Source organism: Podarcis pityusensis (assembly GCF_964106645.2).
Source record: "Podarcis pityusensis genome assembly, chromosome: 8".
Taxonomy (NCBI): domain Eukaryota; kingdom Metazoa; phylum Chordata; class Lepidosauria; order Squamata; family Lacertidae; genus Podarcis; species Podarcis pityusensis.
In genome coordinates, this window is record NC_138033.1 from 84,539,718 (window position 1) to 84,561,543 (window position 21,826).

At 47.5% G+C, this 21,826-nt stretch overlaps 1 protein-coding gene across 1 annotated transcript in view; it reads left to right on the forward strand.

Annotated features, from left to right (window-relative positions):
• The window catches only part of CDS2 (CDP-diacylglycerol synthase 2), a 49,692-nt gene that overhangs the window by 15,902 nt on the left and 11,964 nt on the right, over positions 1-21,826 (forward strand). The window contains exons 2-8 of the mRNA XM_081017455.1: positions 771-904; positions 10,153-10,249; positions 11,058-11,155; positions 13,971-14,110; positions 14,356-14,414; positions 16,856-16,938; positions 19,685-19,772. Of these exons, the coding sequence (XP_080873581.1) occupies positions 771-904; positions 10,153-10,249; positions 11,058-11,155; positions 13,971-14,110; positions 14,356-14,414; positions 16,856-16,938; positions 19,685-19,772 (699 nt within the window). The remainder of the gene's footprint in view (positions 1-770; positions 905-10,152; positions 10,250-11,057; positions 11,156-13,970; positions 14,111-14,355; positions 14,415-16,855; positions 16,939-19,684; positions 19,773-21,826) is intronic.

A 21,826-nucleotide genomic window follows, 5' to 3' on the forward strand; every position in this document is an offset into this window, starting at 1 on the left:
CTTGCTTTAACCTAAACAAGGTTTGAAGAGGGTCATTGTGGTGATCACACAGGGTCCCCAGACGTTTAACGGTCTATTGATCCCTGTACCACTACTGTGCTTGCTTCCCTGCTGTCACCAACCAGTTACTCTCTGGTAAAACACTGAGTCTAGTCAGTTGTTAAAAGTGAACCAAAAAAACCACCAAGTTTACAGTGGTACCTTGGGTTACATACGCTTCAGGTTACAGACTCAACAATAGAAAATGTCCTTTCATACTGCATCACGGTGTGGTACGCTGGTTTGACATCAACTGATAGGAAGTGCCCACAGAGGGTGGTGAATACAGCACAAGATATTATGGGCTGTCCCGTGAATCCGCTGGATGACATCGCGGAAGAACATTGCCTCAGGAGAGTGAGGAAAATTCTCAGGGATGATTCACACGCTGGCCAGCACTTTCTTGATCTCCTGCCCTTGAGCAGAAGATATAGAAGCATGATTAGTCGCACCAACAGGGTAAAGAACAGCTTCTATCCATGAGCTGTTAGGCTGCTGAATGAAAAGATAACAACAGGGCAACAGATTTTCGGGTTTGGTGGGTGTGTAAACGAGAGGAATTAAGACTAAGAGAGCTGAGTGGGGGGTGCTCGTGTAATCTCACTGTATACAAGTTGTACAATAAAGTATTTCAATTTCAATAACAGCCATTGCATGTGTGCAGATCGAAGCCCTTCACTCTGACCCCCCTTGCTTCTTTGCATTAAACCTTTGCCTCTCTCGTCCTGCAGGAATCAGAGTTTGAAAGCAAGCTGGATGGAGAAACGGCGTCAGATAGCGAGTGCAAATCGGAGATTGCCCAAGCATCGCCAGTGGATGACACCCCAGAGGTCCTCAACAGGGCTCTCTCCAACCTGTCCTCCAGGTAAATGCTGATGTCAAAACACACTCGGGTGTTTTGTAGCAAAGCCCACTTTTTATTTACTTCATAAAATTTATGCACTGCTTGATATTGAAAAAACCCCCACATCTCAGCATAGCTTACAAAGAAAGGCAAAATAATAAAAGGACCAATAAGAAGAATCAGTAATGATTTAAGACATTCAAAAACTTAAATTTGCAGTGGGCTCAAAACAGGTTAAAACTCACAAAAGCTTCCTTGGCATCTGGGTAGGCTTGTCGGAACAAAAAAAGCATTTAGCAGCCACCAGAAAGAGTACAGTGGTACCTCGGGTTACATACACTTCAGGTTACATATGCTTCAGGTTACAGACTCCACTAACCCAGAAATAGTGCTTCAGGTTAAGAACTTTGCTTCAGGATGAGAACAGAAATCGGGCTCCGGCGGCGCGGCGGCAGCGGGAGGCCCCATTAGCTAAAGTGGTGCTTCAGGTTAAGAACAGTTTCAGGTTAAGTACGGACCTCCGGAATGAATTAAGTACTTAACCTGAGGTACCACTGTACAACGAAGACGCCTGCCTGATATCAATAGGCAGGGAGTTCCAAAGTGTAGGTGCTGCCACATTAAAAGATTAAAGTTCTTACAAATGTGGAACAGGCCTCACGGGGCACCTGTGGGACTGCCAGTTCCGTAGACAGGTCAAGTGGAGTAGAGTGACCTCACAAGCATTTCTCCCTCCCAAAGGGGGGCCTGAAAGGGTGCTTTATCTAATAGTTGTGTCATAGCTCTGCTGAGGAGCGGGTGCCAAAATGGCAGTGGCCTGTATGCAACTAGGACTCCCCACCCCACCAACGTCCCCATATTTTATTTCAGAAATCCTACAGACGTGTTATGAGAGGCTGGGCTCCCCACAAACAGCACAGGCATATAGGAAGCTGCCTTATACAGAGTTGGACCATTGGTCCATCTTGCTGAGTATGCCTACACTGACTGGCAGCTGCTCTCCAGGGTTTCCAGCAGCCATCTCTCCCAACCCTTCCTGGAGGTGCAACTGGGGTTTGGCCAGGGGCCTTCTGTTTGCAAGGCTGTACCACTGAGCTCTGGCCCTCCCCCAACAAATACGGCTTGGTGCCCAGTCCCATCAAGGCTGGCCCAAGATGCTTTGGTGGTGCCGGAGGCAAGAAATTGATGTGGCACCTCTGCCCACCCCTTGCCCTGTCTACTAATGAGCAGGGGGCATAATTTGCCTGGGCTCTCCATTGCTCATAGCTTGTGTCTACAGATGTGTATCCATGCAACGGTCACCTCCAGACTGGATTATTGTAACTCACTCTGCATGGGGCTGCCTTTGAGACTGACCCAGAAACTCCAGTGGGTGCAGAATGCTGTGGCAAGGCTCATTACGGGGTCCCCGCCATGGGATCACATTCACCCGGTGCTATACCAGCTGCACTGGCTCCCGGTGGAGTACAGGATCAGGTTTAAGGTGCTGGTTTTAACCTTTAAAGCCCTATACGGCCTAGGACCCTCGTACCTACGGGACCGCCTCTCCTGGTATGTCCCACGGAGGCCACAGGGAGGTTAGGCTGGCCTCAACCAGAGCCAGGGCTTTTTCGGCCGTGGCCCCAATCTGGTGGAACGCTCTGTCGCAAGAGACTAGGGCCCTGCGGGACTTGACATCTTTCCGCAGGGCCTGCAAGACAAAGCTGTTCCACTAGGCCTTTGGCCAAGGCACAGTCTTTGATAATCCTCATAGAACTCTAGCCCATTGGTTGCCATTAATTTGATTTTGAATTGGTTTTAGAATGAATTTATTTTAGAATGCTGTGTTACTTTTATTGTTGTTAGCCGCTCTGAGCCCGACTTTGGCTGGGGAGGGCGGGATATAAATAAAAATTATTATTATTATTATTATTATTATTATTATTCAGTAGGACGGGCCTCTTCCTGCATGAGCCTGCCTGTGCCCCCGGGGTGTCAACAGATGCTGTTCTCCATCGGCCACTTCACTCTGGAGTGCAGAGGGTGGCTGCGATGGAGAGGGCCTGGAGTGGTTTGCCTGGCGCCTTCTGTGATGGCCCCTCTCTGCCAAGAAAACCTTTTTGTTGTTGTTGTTCTCTTAGGCCTCACGGCCTGCTCTCATTAGCCTCATTTAAGACTGATCTTGACATTTGGCACGGCTTCTGCAGTGGCTCATATGCTTTTAATGAAAACCATTTAAGAGAGTTTTATTACGTTGAGCGGGATTATGTGATGAATTTAGTTCTCCATATAATTAGGTGCATTTCCTCCCCCCCCCCCCGGTGATATTTTTTTTGCATTGTATACGTTTACAAAACTAAAAATCAAAGCAATGTAAGGCATAATAGCATCCGTATACAGGATGTTTCTTGTCAATTATTATTATTCCTTATTGTTTTCATTTGCAGCTTTGCAAACTTACAGAATCAATACAGGAATACTTAACTGGGTGAATTTGAGAGAAGCCATATTTTGTTTTTGCTATTTGGAGTTTACTTTGTAGTGTTTCCATTGTATAATTTCTTTGTCATCATCATCATAAACTTTATTGCACTAGCCAAAGGCCATGGCATTATTCACAAAGGGAACAAAAAGAAAAGCAACAAGAGCCATAAAAAACCATAAAAATACCCAGCACTGCAGATATAATAAACAACGGTCACTTCTCCTAAAAATTATTTATTGCATATGATAGAGTGGCAAGGTGTTCTCAGGTAGAATGGGCCAGCTTAAATGTCCGAATCACCTTTGCAATTGATCACTATTTTATCTAGTTCTTTTCTCCTGATCTTCTTAGCTGCCAACACATATACAGTGGTGCCTTGCAAGACGAAATTAATCCATTCCGCGAGTCTCTTCGTCTTGCGGTTTTTTCGTCTTGCGAAGCACGGCTATTAGCGTCTTAGCGGCTTTTAACGGCTTAGCGGCTATTAACGGCTTAGCAGCTTTAAGAAAAAGGATACAAACTCGCAAGAACTCGCAAGACATTTCGTCTTGCGAAGCAAGCCCATAGGGAAATTCGTCTTGCGGAACGACTCAAAAAACGCGAAACCCTTTCGTCTAGCGAGTTTTTCGTCTTGCGAGGCATTCGTCTTGCGGGGCACCACTTTAGTGCTACTTTATAAGTTACGAAGTCATCAGTATCACTCAGTAGCCATTTCACCCTTTCTGCCCTGTTTGAGTGTGTTCCATTCATGAGCAGGGGTTTTATAAATCGGTCTCTTGGTTCTATATATAGCGGGCATTGCAATAAATAGTGGTGCAGGTCCTCTACTCAAGGTTGCCCACACAAAGTCTCTCCTTGTACTGTACTTTGCCATACCGACCATCCACCACCACGGAGGGGATCGATTGGAGTCGTAATTCTGTGAAAGCGATTCTTAGTACGGCAAGTTGGGGCTTTGTCAAATAACTAGCTCGGATGTGCCCCATTTTGATAAGTTTATTTCTTTGTCATTCCTAATTTGTGCTAAACGTTTTTTTGTGTACCCTGCCCAGAGGGCCAAGTTATGGAACAATGGCCAAACAGTAATAATTAGTAATGACTTTAAATGATTTGGAGCATGTTGGTCCTCGTTTGCACCAGTGATTCTCCTGGATTGCAGGGGTTTTCCCCTGGCCAATACTTGCTGGATGGAGGCTGTCACTGAGCTGGGGTCCTCCTCCCCAGGGCTCAGTTGTTGTTATTTACAGTGGTACCTCAGGTTAAGTACTTAATTCGTTCCGGAGGTCCGTTCTTAACCTGAAACTGTTCTTAACCTGAAGCACCACTTTAGCTAATGGGGCCTCCTGCTGCCGCTCCGCTGCCGGAGCCCGATTTCCGTTCTCACCCTGAAGCAAAGTTCTTAACCTGAAGCACTATTTCTGGGTTAGCGGAGTCTGTAACCTGAAGCGTATGTAACCTGAGGTACCACTGTTTTTTACTACTCGGCCTTCACCCTAAGGTCCCAGTGTGGGTTACAGCATTAAAAAACAATACGAAAAGCAATCTAAAGCAACTTACAGTCACAAAAATAAAAACAAGCACCTCAGCTGCCAAAAGCCAGGGGGGAGAGGTGAATCTTCAACATCCTCCAAAAGCTGTACAGTGAAGGTGCCAGGGACACGTCTCTGGGAAGGGAGTGGCATAGCTTAGGGCATGGGTAGGCAAACTAAGGCCCAGGGGCCGGATCCGGCCCAATCGCCTTCTCAATCCAGCCCGCAGACAGCCCGGGAATCAGTGTGTTTTTACATGAGTAGAATGTGTCCCTTTATTTAAAATACATCTCTGGGTTATTTGTGGGGCATAGGAATTCGTTCATCTTTCTTTTTTCCCTAAAATATAGTCTGGCCCACCACAAGGTCTGAGGGACCCCTGCTGAAAAAGTTTGCTGACCCCTGGCTTAGGGCACGGGTAGGCAAACTAAGGCCCAGGGGCTGAATCCGGCCCACGGACGGTCTGGGAATCAGCATGTTTTTACATGAGTAGAATGTGTGCTTTTATTTAAAATGCATCTCTGGGTTATTTGTGGGGCATAGGAATTCGTTCATCTTTCTTTTCCCCCCCAAAATATAGTCCAGCCCCCCACAAGGTCTGAGGGACAGTGGACCGGCCCCCTGCTGAAAAAGTTTGCTGACCCCTGGCTTAGGGGCTTCCACAGTGAAGGCCTTTTCCTGGGCTGCCACCATCCCCAAACCTCAGGGTGGAGGATTTATTGGGAGGGTCTCCTCTGCTGATCTCAGCACCCAAGAGGGTCTGCAAGGAGGGAGGTGGTCTTTCTGCTTCACTCCCATTATTCCGACCTTATTGGGGGCAAATGTCTGCTGCCTTCCCCTTCCCACACCACTCCACCCTCCTGGTTGAGCCGCTTGGGGCTTTGGACTGATGCCCCAGAAACTCCAAATCATACTTGACTTTCCTGGAGACCAGGAACCTGGTGCAGTTTTGGTACAAGCCGGCAGTACTTTTTATAAAGTTTTATTTACGACGTACTTAAGGGGATTTTTCTTCCACCTTTCCAAAACGTTGCAAGGCAGCTCACAGCAAAAACCACAACAGCAGCAAAACACACCCACCCAGCTGTAACATTAAGAAACACTAAAAGCAGCCAGTACAGTTTGAAATGAGGCAGCAGATAAAAGCCACTTAAAAGGTGCACTTTGAAGCTAGCATTGCAAGGGAATTAATATGCGAAAGTGTTATTGTGTTCCTGTACGTCTAAAACAGGAAGTATCAGAAGCAGCTAGAGGCGACAGAAGAAAATGGTTGCACAAGTGAGAATTTTGTTGTTGTTTCTCTTGTATCCAAGAAATATTTTCCGGTTTCGGAACTGCTTGTGACACCTCCTTGTTCACCAACCAAGCTCTCCTCTGTCTGGGATGATAACTTTGCACATGGAGATGAGCATTTAAGAACACAAGAACCTAAGCAGAGGCTGATGGATCACGCCGGTGGCCCATCTAGTCCAGCACCCAAGGAGGCAAACCGGGCGCCTCTTCTGGGAAACCTGCAAACAGGATTTGAGCACGTGAGCCGTCACTCCCCTCCTGCAGTCTTACAATCCGTACATTTTGTATATGTTCAGGGTTGTTAGACCAGGGGTCAGCAAACTTTTTCAGCTGGGGGCCGGTCCACTGTCCCTCAGGCCTTGTGGGGGGCCGGACTATATTCTGAAAAATAAATAAATGAACAAATTCCTATGCCCCACGAATAACTCAGAGATGCATTTTAAATAAAAGGACACATTCTACTCATGCAAAAACATGCTGATTTAAAATGCAAACAGGCAGAGGCAGCAGATAAAAGCCACTTAAATGCTGATTCCCGGACCGTCTGCGGGCCGGATTTAGAAGGTGATTGGCCCGGATCCAGCCCCCAGACCTTAGTTTGCCTACCCATGCCCTAAGCCCGGGGTCAGCCAACTTTTTCAGCAGGGGGCTGGTCCACTTTCCCTCAGACCTTGTGGGGGGCTGGACTATATTTTGAAAAATAAATAAATGAACGAATTCCTACGCCCCACAAATAACCCAAAGATGCATTTTAAATAGAAGGACACATTCTACTCATGTAAAAACACGCTGATTCCCGGACAGTCTGCAGGCTGGATTGAGAAGGCGATTGGGCCGGATCCGGTCTACCCATGTAGTACAGCTTCCTGGTCATGTGGCCAGCATGACTAAGCCGCTTCTGGCAAACCAGAGCAGCGCACGGAAACGCCGTTTACCTTCCCGCTGGAGCGGTACCTATTTATCTACTTGCACTTTGACGTGCTTTCAAACTGCTAGGTTGGCAGGAGCAGGGACCGAGCAACGGGAGCTCACCCCATCGTGGGGATTCGAACCGCCGACCTTCTGATCGGCAAGTCCAAGGCTCTGTGGTTTAACCCACAGCGCCACCCATGTCCTAGGAAGGGGTATAGTGAGCCCCAAACTGGATGAAGTAAAATGCTACATTTTCACCATGTCATTCCAAAGGAATGCCACACAAAAATTATGAAGTTGCTTCTCACATACAGTGGTACCTTGGGTTACAGACGCTTCAGGTTGCAGACTCTGCTAACCCAGAAATAGTACCTCGGGTTAAGAACTTTGCTTCAGGATGAGAACAGAAACCGCGCGGCAGCGGCACTGGGAGGCCCCGCTAGCTAAAGTGGTACCTCAGTGTAAGAACAGTTTCAGGTTAAGAACGGACCTCTGGAACGAATTAAGTTCTTAACCCGAGGTACCACTGCACTGTATATGGAAAGTCACCAAAGGAATGAAAAATGTATAGACCTATATCAAGAAAAATACAATCACACACACAAAAAGGACAGCTTAAAAAAAGAAGATTTTTTTGGGTGGGAGGTGTCTGTCAGTGGTACTGTTTATTCTCTATCTGCTATTGTTGGCCACTAGCCACAATGGCTGTGCTCTGTCTCCACAGAGGCAGCAAGGCTTCGGAATACCAGTTACTGGAAACCGCAGGACGGGAGAGGGCTGCTTTTGTGCCTGGATTCCTGCTTGTGGGTCTGGGGCATCTGTGAGGACATGATGCTGAGCAAGGTGGGCCACTGGCCTGATCCAGGAGACTCTACTTACCGTATTTTTCGCTCTATAAGACGCGCCAGACAATAAGAGCCACCTAGTTTTTGGAGGAGGAAAACAAGAAAAAAAATATTCTGAATCCCAGAAGCCAGAACATCAAGAGAGATCTGGCTTCTGGGATAGCCTCTTGCTGTTCTGGCTTCTGGGATAGCCCGCAAAGCCTCCGCAGGGCAGCGGGATGAAGGCTCACTGCTGCCCTGCAGGCTTTTCTACGAGGAGGGAGAAGGGACTGATGCAGCCAGTCAGTCCCTTCTCCCTTCGGGGAAAAGCCCCCAAGAGCTGTGCGCTCTTTTTAAGGGTGCACGGCTCCTGCGGGCTTTTCTACGAGGAGGGAGAAGGGACTGCCTGCCTCGTCAGACACTTCTCCCTTCTTGGGCACACACATTTCCCCTTACTTTTTAGGAGGGAAAAGGTGCGTCTTATGGAGCGAAAAATACGGTACATTCTTACGTTGCGCTGCCCTCGCGTTGTGTTTCAGTCTTGCATCTGTTGCTGTGTGTGTGTGTGTGTGTGTGTGTGTGTGTGTGTGTTTCACAACGGCGTCTTCTGCACATAGCTGTCAACGTTTCCCTTTTCTTAAGGGAAATTCCCCTATTCCGAATAGGATTCCTCGCAAGAAAAGGGAAAAGTTGACAGCTATGCTTCTGCAAGCCTCCGTTTCTCTGGCAGTGTCTGGAGCGTGACCTTCTGCCAAGAGACCCCCGAGGGAGAATGGACGGGGGCCGTGTTCTCTCAGGAAGCAGCCTAGTGCCAGAAATAGCAGCTGCCTTTCGCCCTTGCTAAGAATGTGCCAAAACTTTGAAAGCCATCAGGGAGCGGATCTTCCGATTCTGCAAAGAGTAAATTTCCACAGCGGGGCTTCTGTTTCTTCCCCTGCAAGCTCTCTCATAGACTCAAACAGGATGGATTTGATTCAAATCAAATCAATTTTAATCAATACTCAGTCAGACTTGATTTAAATCACTAGTCAGTAAGACTTGATTTAAATCATTTTTTTACAGAAAGATTCAACCTTGCTGGCATTCTCTTAATATTTACAACCAGATGAAGGTTTCATTTTTGGAATAATAAATTTTCGGAGTAGTTTTTACAGTTATATCAAAAATTACTGCTTTGGTTAAAGGTAAAGGTAAAGGTACCCCTGCCCGTACGGGCCAGTCGTGTCCGACTCTGGGGTTGCGTGCCCATCTCGCTTAAGAGGCCGGGGGCCAGCGCTGTCCGAAGACACTTCCGGGACACGTGGCCAGCGTGACAAGCTGCATCAGGCGAGCCAGCGCAGCACACGGAAACGCCGTTTACCTTCCCGCTAGTAAGCGGTCCCTATTTATCTACTTGCACCCGGGGGTGCTTTCGAACTGCTAGGTTGGCAGGCGCTGGGACCGAGCAACGGGAGCGCACCCCGCCACGGGGATTCGAACCGCCTACCTGACGATCATAGACAGATAATTATGAAATTATTGTTTATATTTGGACAGCGTTTCTGCTGTACTTTATTGGAAGGAGAAAATAATCATTTCCTTAATAACAATTTAAACAATTTATTTAACCAAAGCAATAACGTTATAGCATATGTATCCATGTTTGTTAACCAATGTAGTTAAATGATTTTTTTTCTTTAAAAAAAAACTTAGACTGAGTTTTAGCACAGATGAAAAACTTTAAACAAATCCTTATTTTCTGATGAATAGCCTTTTGACTACAGTGGTACCTCAGGTTAAGTACTTAATTCGTTTCGGAGGTCTGTACTTAACCTGAAACAGTTCTTAACCTGAAGCACCACTTCAGCTAAAGGGGCCTCCCGCTGCTGCCGCGCCGCCAGAGCATGATTTCTGTTCTTATCCTGAAGCAAAGTTCTTAACCTGAAGCATTATTTCTGGGTTAGCGGAGTGTGTAACCTGAAGTGTATGTAACTTGAAGCGTATGTAACCCAAAGTACCACTGTATAATGTAACTTAAATAGAAAATTATCTTTAGAAAGATTTTTCCTCCAAAAGCATTTTATTTTAAAAATCCGTTTTAATTTTTTTTTTTAAATCTGATTTTTTTTTAAAATCATTGTTTTTTATCCACCTGGGACTCAAACAGTTATTAAGTTGGAGAGGTAGCAATCTAGTCCAACCCCCTACAATGCAGGAGTCACAGCAAAGGAATCCCTGATCTCTTTTGATGCTTTCCTTCCTCTGCAGATGGAAGAACTGGTGGGTGAGAGGCATCCTGACTCTGGCGATGATCGTCTTTTTCTTCATCATCATCTACCTGGGACCCATGGTCTTGATGATGATCGTAAGTCTTTGTGGTCTTTCTGGAATCTGATCTTTTCCCAATGGAGGCCTGGGGGTTCGGGAATGGCTTCCTCTTGCCGGAAGGCAGGGCTAGATTCCACCTCCTCACGAGTTTAAAAGGCCATGGGGAAAGAGGAATGTGTTTGCCTGGTGCCTAAAACTACCGTATTTTTCGCTCTATAAGATGCACCAGACCACAAGACGCACCTAGATTTTGGAGGAGGAAAACAAGAAAAAAAATATTCTGAATCTCAGAAGCCAGAACAGCAAGAGGGATCGCTGTGCAGTGAAAGCAGCAATCCCTCTTGCTGTTCTGGCTTCTGGGATAGCTGCGCAGCCTGCATTCGCTCCATAAGACGCACACACATTTCCCCTTACTTTTTAGGAGGGAAAAAGTGAGTCTTATAGAGCAAAAAATACGGTATGTACTGAAGGCTCCCGGCAAGACTCCTTGGGGAGATAATTCCACAAGCAGAGAGCCATCCACTGAGCTCCTTGGAGAACAGCGTGGGATATAAATGTAATATATAAATACAAAAAAATAAATGCAAGAATGCTTATTGTTCTCTTGAAGTGGCCCGGGAATTTATCAAAACTCATGCCCCCCTGCTGTCTGTCTGTCTGTCTGTCTTCAAAAGCAGATTTAGGGGAACATGACTGGTTTGGTCGCACTGGGCGCAGAGTCTCGGGGCACCACAACTATGATGTAGAATAGGCGTTGTATGTGAGTGCCAAATTTTGGTGTCGTACAGGGCACTTAGGAAATTTGAGACCCCAAAGTCCACTGCTGCTGTCTGTCTGTCTCCTAGGTGATGTGTGTGCAGATCAAGTGCTTCCAAGAGATCATCACCATCGGTTACAACGTTTATCACTCCTACGAGCTGCCCTGGTTCAGAACCCTAAGTTGGTAAGTGGAATCAGAGTTTGTGCTACCTGAGTTACGCTCTAGAAGAAGTCTGGTTTCCTTGTTTTCCATGAGGATATCTCTACGCAGCTCTATTCTTCTAAACAGCTCAAGGTGGCTACTGTTGTTAACATTTTCCTTTATAACTGTTAATTTATGACTGTTACCCAACAGTGCATCATACCATATAGAAAGCAAACAATAAACAATAAGAAAAAGGAACCAATATAAATCAAGGCTCCTGTGTTTCCCAAACTGGCATGGGTGGTAAATGTTGAGCATCTCAAGTCTGAAACAAAGGAAATAAAACCCCACCAGATGGCATAAAAGCCTTCTGGACCCTAAATCCCCCTGGAGACACACAGTTCATGTATTAGCTTTTCCTCACTGGCCAAAGTCCATAAGTTATTACCGTATTTTTCGCTCCATAAGACGCACCAGACCATAAGACGCACCTAGTTTTTGGAGGAGGAAAACAAGAAAAAAAATATTCTGAATCCCGCCTGCATTTGCTTCATAAGATGCACACACATTTCCTCTTACCTTTTAGGAGGGACAAAGTGTGTCTTATAGAGCGAAGAACACGGTACGCCACAAAGCTAAATGCAGATTTTTCAGGGTTTTCCACTGCTGGGCTACTGAAATCCTGGCTGCAGTCCACATCCGTGCCACCAGCTGGCGCTGCAAACATGGGTGGGCCACCCCCCAAGCAACTCACTTTTCATTGGCTCCACCCGCTGTCACTCCCTTCCCCAGCCACTGCTTTCTCTCTCAACCATTCTCTGCACAGAGTGTCTCATTCCAACGGCTGGTGAGAGTTCCATGTCTAGCAAATGTCTAGCTGGGCTCTCAGCTGCCTTCACCTCAAGTCTGGAGGTTGGCTGAGCCAGGTGGTTCATACCCTTAATTCCTAAAGGTGTGGAGGGGGGAGAGTCTTGACCTGGATGTGAGGAGCTTCTGAAGAGTCCATGTGGGGGGGGGGAGCTGTTTGGGGAGCACCAGCTACTGTATCCTGTGCATTGCAGGGGGTTGGACTAAATGGCCCTTTCTGTCCCTTCCAACTCTACAGTGCTATGCTTCTATGGCCCCATTTGCATATCAACAAGAGTGGTTACCATTGATGTGATGCGTACATATCCTGGAGCCATTGGCTGTTAGAGGCAGGTAGACCTAGACTAAGGCTACCAGATTTTTTTCAAAGAAGAGACACACCCCCTTTTTTTTGAAAAGAGAAAAAAATTATTTAAAAAGTTATTTTTTATAAAAAAAAAAAGAGAAGTAATATCTTCTCTTCTGTGGTCTTCCCTGTCGCGCGGCCTTCCTCTGGGCCCCAGCCTGATGTCTTGGAGTGCTGGCCGCCGTGGAGTAGGCTCAGGTCGGGCCTGGGCTCGGCCACATGTCCTTGCCCTCCCGGTGCTCTCCTACCTCTCCTCCTCAGCGGCAGTGACACGGCAAGGTTGGGGCTCCCCTCTTTTTTCTCCTTCCTCTTTCTCTCTCTTCCTTCTCCTTCTCCTCTACTCCATCTCCCTGTGTTGGCTCCGGGGTTTTCCTGGCCCCGGAGTGCCGCTGGGCAGTCGGCCGGGTGGGTGGGCACTCTCACTCCCGGCTCGATTTGGGTCGCGGCGGGGGGGAGTCAGTGGGTCCCCCAGCTGACACACTGGGCATCCCCATTTTCCCCTCAGCAGTGGCGGTGGCAGCGGCAGTTTCGGCAGCCCAGAGCCAGCCTGGTAGCGTAGTTGGCTCTGGCTGGCTTCAGGAGCTGCTCGCTGCCGTGGCGCCCGCCATTTTGCCGCGCCAGAAGTCCCCATATGATGTGTCTTGTGCCGTTGAACCAATCACGCAACATTCATCCCCTACTAATAAATCTACAACACTTAAAATATAAATCCGGGGACATTAAATGAAATCCGGGGACGGATTTTGTCCAGGGGCGGATTTGTAAATCCGGGGACTGTCCCCGGGAAACAGGGGCGTCTGGTAACCGTAACCTAGACCAGCAATATCCAACTAGTCGACCACGATCGACAGGTAGATCGCCGAGGTGCTGCCGGTCGATCACAGGATTAAAAAAAGTGATTGCCTGGTTGCTCCTTAGCGATGGCTAACAACCTAGGCCCAGAGTACCTCAGGAAACCTCTGAATCCTCATATCCCAGCTTTGAAATGTTGTACAGTGGTACCTCGGGTTAAGTACTTAATTCGTTCCGGAGGTCCGTTCTTAACCTGAAACTGTTCTTAACCTGAAGCACCACTTTAGCTAATGGGGCCTCCTGCTGCTGCTGCTGCGCGATTTCTGTTCTCATCCTGAAGCAAAGCTCTTAACCTGAAGCACTATTTCTGGGTTAGCGGAGTTTGTAACCTGAAGCGTATGTAACCTGAAGCATATGTAACCCGAGGTACCACTGTATTCCCTGCAGCGGACTGTTGGTCAAGGAATTTTATGTAATCCTTTCCCAAAAAAGCTGAACAGCTATGGTCAACCCCCCACCCCAAAGAAAGCTTAACTACTCTTGCCAACCATTCCTAAAAAAAGCTCCACAACTCTGGTGTCTGCCCCTAAAAAAAACTCAGCAACTATGGGCAATGACAATGGATAGATCACTGCCAGTTTTATTATACTGGGAGTAGATCACAGTCGCTAGAGAGTTGGATGTGCCTGACCTAGACAACCTTCTGGTGTTTTCCAACACCAGGATCCGATTTGTAGCTTGATCAGCTCATTCAACCGGTTGAAGAAGACTTTCTTAATTTGGTTGAAGTATTTCTCATGAAAGAAGCCTTCGGAGCCTCTCTGAAAAAGATGACGTATATTCTTTCAGGTACTTCCTGCTCTGTGTGAACTACTTCTTTTATGGGGAGACCGTGACGGATTATTTCTTCACTTTGGTCCAGAGGGAGGAGCCCTTGAGGATCCTTAGCAAATATCACCGCTTCATTTCCTTTGCCCTCTACTTAACAGGTAAGCGGGACTCTGGTCTCACGTTCGGGACTTAATGGCACTTGAAGTGGGTTCTTCAAGGATTCCTGGAGCCAGGCGGCAATATGGAGACACGGTGTCCTTTTCTCATTGGGCGCCATGTTTTGATAGAAGCACAGTCTAGCCCAATCGCCCACTTGGTCTGAGGCCAGCCCTGTGATTGGCCAGGATGTACTGAAGGGGAGGAACATCAGGTTCTCATTTAATTAATTTCTCTGTTTCTGCAGGTTTCTGCATGTTTGTTCTGAGCCTCGTCAAAAAGCACTATCGACTCCAATTCTACATGGTAAGAGATATTTTCTCTCTTCAGAGATAATAGCTTGTGAAGGGAGAGAGAGAGACAGAGAGAGAGAGATGAAAAGGAGCAGGCTGTTCTTATCTTGCCTTTGACTGGCCTTCCCCAACCAGATGCCCTCCAGATGTTTTGACTACAAGTCCCATCAGCCCTTACCAGCGTGGCCATTGGAGGGTACCAGCTTGAAGAAAGCTTTTTTCTTTTTTTCTGCATTCCTTAAAACACTTTACATATTTCCTATGTGTGTGAACAACGGATTGAAGAACAGGGAGGCCCACAACTCCTGCCAGTCTTAAAAGTTTATTTTGCAATAGCCTAAATCATCTTAAGAGGGATGCGGGTGGCGCTGTGGGTTAAACCACAGAGCCTAGGACTTGCCGATCAGAAGGTTGGCGGTTCCAGTCCCCGCGACGGGTTGAGCTCCCGTTGCTTGGTCCCAGCTCCTGCTAACCTAGCAGTTCGAAAGCACGTCAAAGTGCAAGTAGATAAATAGGTATCGCTCTGGCGGGAAGGGAAACAGCGTTTCTGTGCGCTGCTCTGGTTCGCCAGAAGCGGCTTTGTCATACTGGCCACATGACCCGGAAGCTGTAAGCCGGCTCCCTCGACCAATAAAGCGAGATGAGCGCTGCAACCCCAGAGTCGTCAGGGGTCCCTTTACCTTTAAATCTTCTTAAACACCTGAAAATGTATGCTAATACACAAATGGATTAAGCATGAATTAATTAAACATGAGTTTCCAGGTAAACTCAGGCTTGAAGATGACCACCCCAGTGCCCAAATTATGAATGCAGTCCATGCCTCGGTAATTTCGGGGCTGGATTACTGCAACGTGCTCTTCGAGGGGCTTCCCTTGGGTCTTGTTTGAAAGCTCCAGGCGATGCAGAATGCAGTGGCTAGGCTGCTGATCACAGCTTCTGGCCAATAACATGCGAGACCCTGGTTGAAGCATCTGCGCTGGCTGCCCATCTACTACTGAGCCAGGTTCATAGTCCTTGTATTAATGTACAAAGCCCATAACAACTTAGGCTCAGAGTCCCTCAGGAACCTTCTGAACCCTCATATCCCAGCTTGATCACCAAGATCATTGCTGGTCATTCCCCGAGTTGGTGAGGCTCATTTGACAACAGCAAGGAACTGAGCCTTTAGTGTCACCGGCCTAGTCCTGTGGAACTCTCTGCCACTAGAGATATAGCAGGCGCCTCCTGTGCCAACTTTTGAATACCCGCAGAAAAGTTTTCTATTCTGCAAGGCCTTTGTAGGCAATTAAGAATAAATCATTCCGCAATGGGTTTATTGGTGTCTGTTTTAAATTTTTTAATGATTTTTATTAAACAGTTTTGTGTTTTTTATTGCCGTACAGTGGTACATCGGTTTAAGAACAGTCCGGTTTAAGAACGATTTGATTTACAAACGCCGCAAAACCGGAAATGGTGTCTTGGTTTGAGAACTTTACCTCAGTCTAAGAACGGAATCCGAACGGTGGAAGGGCACTGGTGGCGGGAGGCCTCATTAGGGAAAGTGCGCCTCGGTTTAAGAACGGGTTTGGTTTAAGAACGGGCTTCTGGAACGGATTAAGTTCATAAACTGAGGTACCACTGTAAACTATGTTGATTTTTTTTTAATGCCACAGGGGCACACACATGTTTTTATAACTAGATTAATAATACACAATGTACAAGGCTGTGAAGGGGCAGCTAACGTTCCCACTTCTGTAAGCTATTACTGTAGCTTTGGCCAGGCCAGCCCTTCAGCACCACCAGTTGCTGACCCCCAAGCACAACCAAAGGCTCAGGCCATGGCTGTGAGCAGCTAAAGGGGAAACCCTCCCTGGGCCTCTGCTGGAGAGGAAGGGGCTACGGAGTGCTTTGCCCATGTCTCAGGTTGTGTGGGAGGATTCAGCAGGTAGAGCCAACATTGCTCCAGAGGTGGCCCCCCAGATGTTGCTGGACTCCAGCTCCCATCATCCCTGATCACTTGCCATGCTGGCTGGGGATGATGGGGGGGGCGGTCCAACAAGAACTCTGGACCTCGCCTTTGCTCAGTTCAAAATGAGGCCTCTCTCAGCAGCTGAATTGCTGATCAGAACCCTGAGGATGCAGAAATATCTGGATCTGGTCTGCATGGGAGAACGAATGGTGGGTGGACCTTTGGCTTTTTGTTTTGTTTGCAAGAAAGGCATGGACAGGTGGCCTTCTGGGAGGCGATGAGCAGTTTTGGAAGGGGCTCCCTTGATTCCAGACTAGAGTCAAGCAGCCGTGTGTGTGTGTGTGTGGTCTTTTTGCTAACGCTGTGCCTATCATTGTGGAACGTGGGGTGGCAAATTCCCTGATGTTCTCTCTCTCTCTCTCTAATCAGCATTTTGGTGTGTGTTTTTGAGAAACGTTGTTTTTTGCCCCCTGCAAACTGGATTGCATGCTGTTCTTTCTTTCCAGTTTGGCTGGACCCATGTGACTTTGCTAATAGTTGTTACCCAGTCCCACCTCATCATTCACAACCTGTTTGAAGGAATGATCTGGTGAGTTGGTGCTGCTTACTGACTTTCTGCTGTGTAGCGCAGGCTGCCGGGCTGCCTTGAAGGACAAAGAACATAGCATGGGGACAGGCCTCTTGCATGGAGCGTCACTAGTAGGAGCAGGAATCAATGGGCCGCTGGCTCTTGCCTTGGGGCAACTGTTTGGGTTGGCATGATGAGATCGGGGGGGGGGGGGAGTTTTCCTGGCATTAACCAGGCAAAAAGGAGGAATCCCAGTCTGCTTTGCTGTGCATGCACGTGCTCTCTCTAAATATGAGGCAGCCACTCAGTGGGCCTTGCAGAGGAACTGCTCTCTGCTCAGCAAAAAAGCAGGTATGCTTCGGGTATTTTCCTGCATGAAGCTTAAAGTTCAGCTCTTGCTTCAATCTGATTTGTAAGGCCAGCATAAGACCGGTTCTGAATTAGTAGCGCACGAGAGGCCCAGAGGCGACTTAAGCTTCTTGTCTGAAAATGCCCTTGCAACCTGAATTGTATGGTCTCCATCATTTCTGCCCTCAGGCTGCACACCTGCTCTTTTAGGGGAGTGCAACCCCATCCAGGACAGGGACACGGGTGGCGCTGTGGGTTAAACCACAGAGCCTAGGGCTTGCCAATCAGAAGGTTGGCTGTTCGAATCCCTGCGACGGGGCGAGTTCCCGTTGCTCGGTCCCTGCTCCTGCCAACCTAGCAGTTCAAAAGCGCGTCAAAGTAGATAAATAGGTACCGCTCCGGCGGGAAGGTAATAGGCGTTTCTGTGTACTGCTCTGGTTCGCCAGAAGCGGCTTAGTCATGCTGGCCACAGGACCCGGAAGCTGTACACCGGCTCCCTCGGCCAATAAAGCGAGATGAACGCCGCAACCCCAGAGTTGGTCATGACTGGACCTAACGGTCAGGGGTCCCTTTACCTTTAACCCCATCCAGAACAGGCTGCCTACTCTATTCCCTAACAAATTGCAAGCTTGGTGGCCTAAATGAAGCCACCAGCAGTTTAAAAAACTGCAAGATCCTCTTGGGGCCCACGGTCTACTACTCCAACTCAGTCCAACTAGGAGAGGCCCAAATGGCAATGAGTGCCGTCACCTAATGTGAGACCTGGTCCATGTGTCCCATCTTCTCCAGATTATCTTCTGGGATAATTCAGCGTAGCAGGAATCCCCACCCCAAATAAATCCATTGGCTAACCTCTCCTAACAGCTATCTCAGAGTGAAACACTCGCAGTTGGAGGGAGATCACTCTCATTTTGCCAGGTGCCAGAACAATTAATAACCATTCAAGCCATGCCAGTATGAAATGATAACACATCAAGGTTCCCACAACCAGTGTCTTTTCAGCTGGCTCTCACTTTTGCATAAATTGTAATTTCATTTGTCCAGAGGATAAGGATGGTTTTTGGCACTTAGCAAGTAACATGGACGCGGGTGGCGCTGTGGGTAAAACCTCAGTGCCTAGGACTTGCCAATCGTATGGTCGGCGGTTCAAATCCCCGCGGCGGGGTGAGCTCCCGTCGTTTGGTCCCAGCTCCTGCCCACCTAGCAGTTCAAAAGCACTCTTAAGTGCAAGTAGATAAATAGGGACCGCTTTAGAGCGGGAAGGTAAACGGCGTTTCCGTGTGCTGCGCTGGTGCTGGCTCGCCAGATGCAGCTTGTCACGCTAGCCACGTGACCCGGAAGTGTCTTCGGACGGCGCCGGCTCACGGCCTCTAGAGCGAGATGAGCACGCAATCCTAGAGTCGGACACGACTGGCCCGTACGGGCAGGGGTACCTTTACCCTTTTAAGTAACATGGCTATCAAAATACATTTAGCGTAGCTTGTCAATCAGCATAGCAAATGCAGCCACTGGCATGATTATCTGTTTTTATTTATTTTTTTGCAGATCAAACCAATATTCACACCCTTTAAGTGAAAACATAGCAACTAAAGGCCAAACTGGGCATGATATTCAGAAATGCCAACCTTAAAAAAATGCATCAACAAGGGGGTTGGGAAGGCAAGCTAATGTTGGGATTGCAGCAAACATGGAGAGAGAATTTAACAATATCCTCCCTGCAGTAGTCCTGGAAAAAAACCCTTCCCCAAAAACTAGTATTTGCAGGGGTTGGGGAGAATCCCTCTGGACACTAGCAGGAAATTTCCTTTCAGGGCAAATAGAAGCTTCCAGCTGTAGCTTTTAGCATCATGTATAGTTAGTCCCTGAATGATAATGATAACTATCCAAGTACTTCTTGGAACCATTATGTAAATTTTATCACAGAATGCAGAGACGGGTTTAGCACAGAAAAGCAAAATCTAGCTTTGGCAGCTAATATCTTTGAAAATAACCGAGGGGAGGGGTATGAAAATTCATGCACTTGAAAGATACTTGTGGTTTCTGAAAGCTGAAAGATCTGCTTACCAGCATATAAATTCTCATTTAAACAGAGGTTGGAGAGAAGCTCTGGGCCCTTAACTTGCGTCAGGAGTTCTTTCTATAAAATGAAATTATGAAAGCACTATTAGGAGTGGGAGTTTGCTGATTGAAATGGCGTCTGCTGGTTCAAATGAACGCATTCATCCACCCATCAGGGGACGGGCTTCCAGAGTGCTATTTCTAAATTAGCAGTTAGAACTCCCTGCTGGCAAGGAGATCTCTAGATCTGAGCCACAGCTGTGGGCTGCTGCCCCTTGCTGTCGTCAAGTGTGTTTCTCTCCAATCCAGACGGGTCCTTTGAGTGGCTTATCTAGGTCTGTTTTCCTTCCCCGCTATCTAGGTTTATCGTCCCAATTTCCTGCGTCATCTGCAACGACATCATGGCCTACATGTTCGGCTTCTTCTTTGGACGCACTCCGCTGATTAAGGTTGGTTCTGGTCCCGAGATGGATGAACAACTCATAGGAAAAGCTGTTTTCGGCATTGGGTTTGAATGCCCGCCAGGGCATCCAGCCTGATTGTGCTGTGTGAGTGTGTGGAGTGGGTTTGGCAGGTGCACTTCAGCACAGGAATGTAGAGAGCTGTGTTATACTGCATCAGACCATTGTTCCATCTAGTTCAGTATTGTCTGCACTGGCTGGCAGCAGCTGTCCAGGCTTTCAGGCATGAGACTCTCCCAGCCCTACCTGGGTATGCTGGGGATGGAGCCTGGGTCCTTCTGTCTGCAAGGCAGATGTGCCACTGACCTATGGCCCTTCCCCAACACTAATAATAATAATAGCACTGGGCAACAATTTTTTACTTTTTGAATGTTGTCTAGATTTCTACAACTGATTTAGGGTATTTTTGCACTGCTGAATCAGGAAATGGCATCCGTTTCTCTCCATCAGGTCAGGTTTTCTGTAAACTGAATGGTGGGCATTGACAAAGGTAAGTACACGTTAATTGCATGTTGCTTCACCATTTTTCAAACTTCAGGGCTTGAACTTCCGTTTCTTGGAACTCCTGGAATGCTCAGCAGCACGGAGGTCTCTCTTCAGAGGCCATCATGACTGCGTCCCAGCGACCCTGATACCTGGTCTCCATCTCTTTCATGTCCTGATGGAATCTCTCCCCCTGCTCGTCACTCATTGAACTCAGGTTCTCAGGAAACCAGTCCATATGTGAAAATAGGTAGTGCATCTTGACGCTCATGTTGCAGCCCAGGTTTCTGAAAGCAGTCAGCATGTTGTTGACAAGTTCTGCGTAGTTTCTGGCCTTATTGTTGCCAAGAAATTTCTTCACTACCAGAACAAATGCCTTCCACGCTTCCAGTTCCACTTCATTCATTGAGTTTCCGAACTCTGGATCTCTGATGAGCTGACGGATCTGAGGACCGTCAAAGATGCCAGCTTTCAACTTCTCCATGGTCAATCCTGGAAAAGCCTGGCACAAGTAAGTGAAGCAGTCACCATCCTTGTCCAGAGCCTTGGTGAACTGCTTGATTAAGCCGAGCTTGATGTGCAGCGGTGGGAAGAGTATTCTGTCTCTGTCCACGAGAGGGTCGTTGATGACGTTCCTTTCTTTGCAAGGCACCAATTCCTCCCGCACAGGCCAGTCCTTCGTGTAATGCTGAGCACGGTCCCTACTATCCCACATGCACAGAAAACATGGGTACTTGGTGAAGCCAGACTATTGTCCCAACAAAAAGTTCACCATCTTCAGGTTAACACAAATAAACCACTTATGCTGATCATAAACAATTTTCTTCAGCACATACTTCACCGCTTCATAGTTCTCCTTCAGTGTACTCGAGTGAGCCAGGGGTATAGAGGCAAACTGGTTGCTGTTGTGTAGCAGAACACATTTCAGTGATCACTTGCTGCTGTCAATGAACAGTCTCTAATCTTTGGGTTCGTACTGTGGCACTCCAAGCTTGAGCAGAAGCTGTGCAATATCTGCACAGTACACCAAGTCCTTCTCTTCCGAGAAAAAACGGAGGTACTCTTGATGCCTGTTGCGCAAGAAGCTGATGCGAGCACTGTCAGAGAGGAGGTTTTTTTCCTTCAATCTGGATGCCAACAGTTCGGCAGAGTCCTTTGACAAGCTGAGGTCGCGAACTAGATCATTCAACTCCTTTTGGGAAAATGGATGTGGAGCATCATCTTTAAGAACCACTTCTTCTTCTTCGTGTCCTTCAACACTGGAGGCATCTTCGTCACTAATGTCAGGAAGTTCTCCGAAGACAGGCACTGGAATTTCATCACAATGAGCTACAGGACGACGTGCTGATTGAAGATCAGGATACTTCGTGGGGCGGCTGCCCCATTAACTTAGTTTTGATCCCCCAACTTTATGCTTTGCCACACCAATTTATGGAAGATTTCGAGGTTTTATGACTTCAAACTGATCCCTCTTCGACATAATCACCCAGAACTATCGGACCTGAATACTTCTTGTCATTAAAATAATCATTTCCAATCAAAACAATTATTTGACAAGG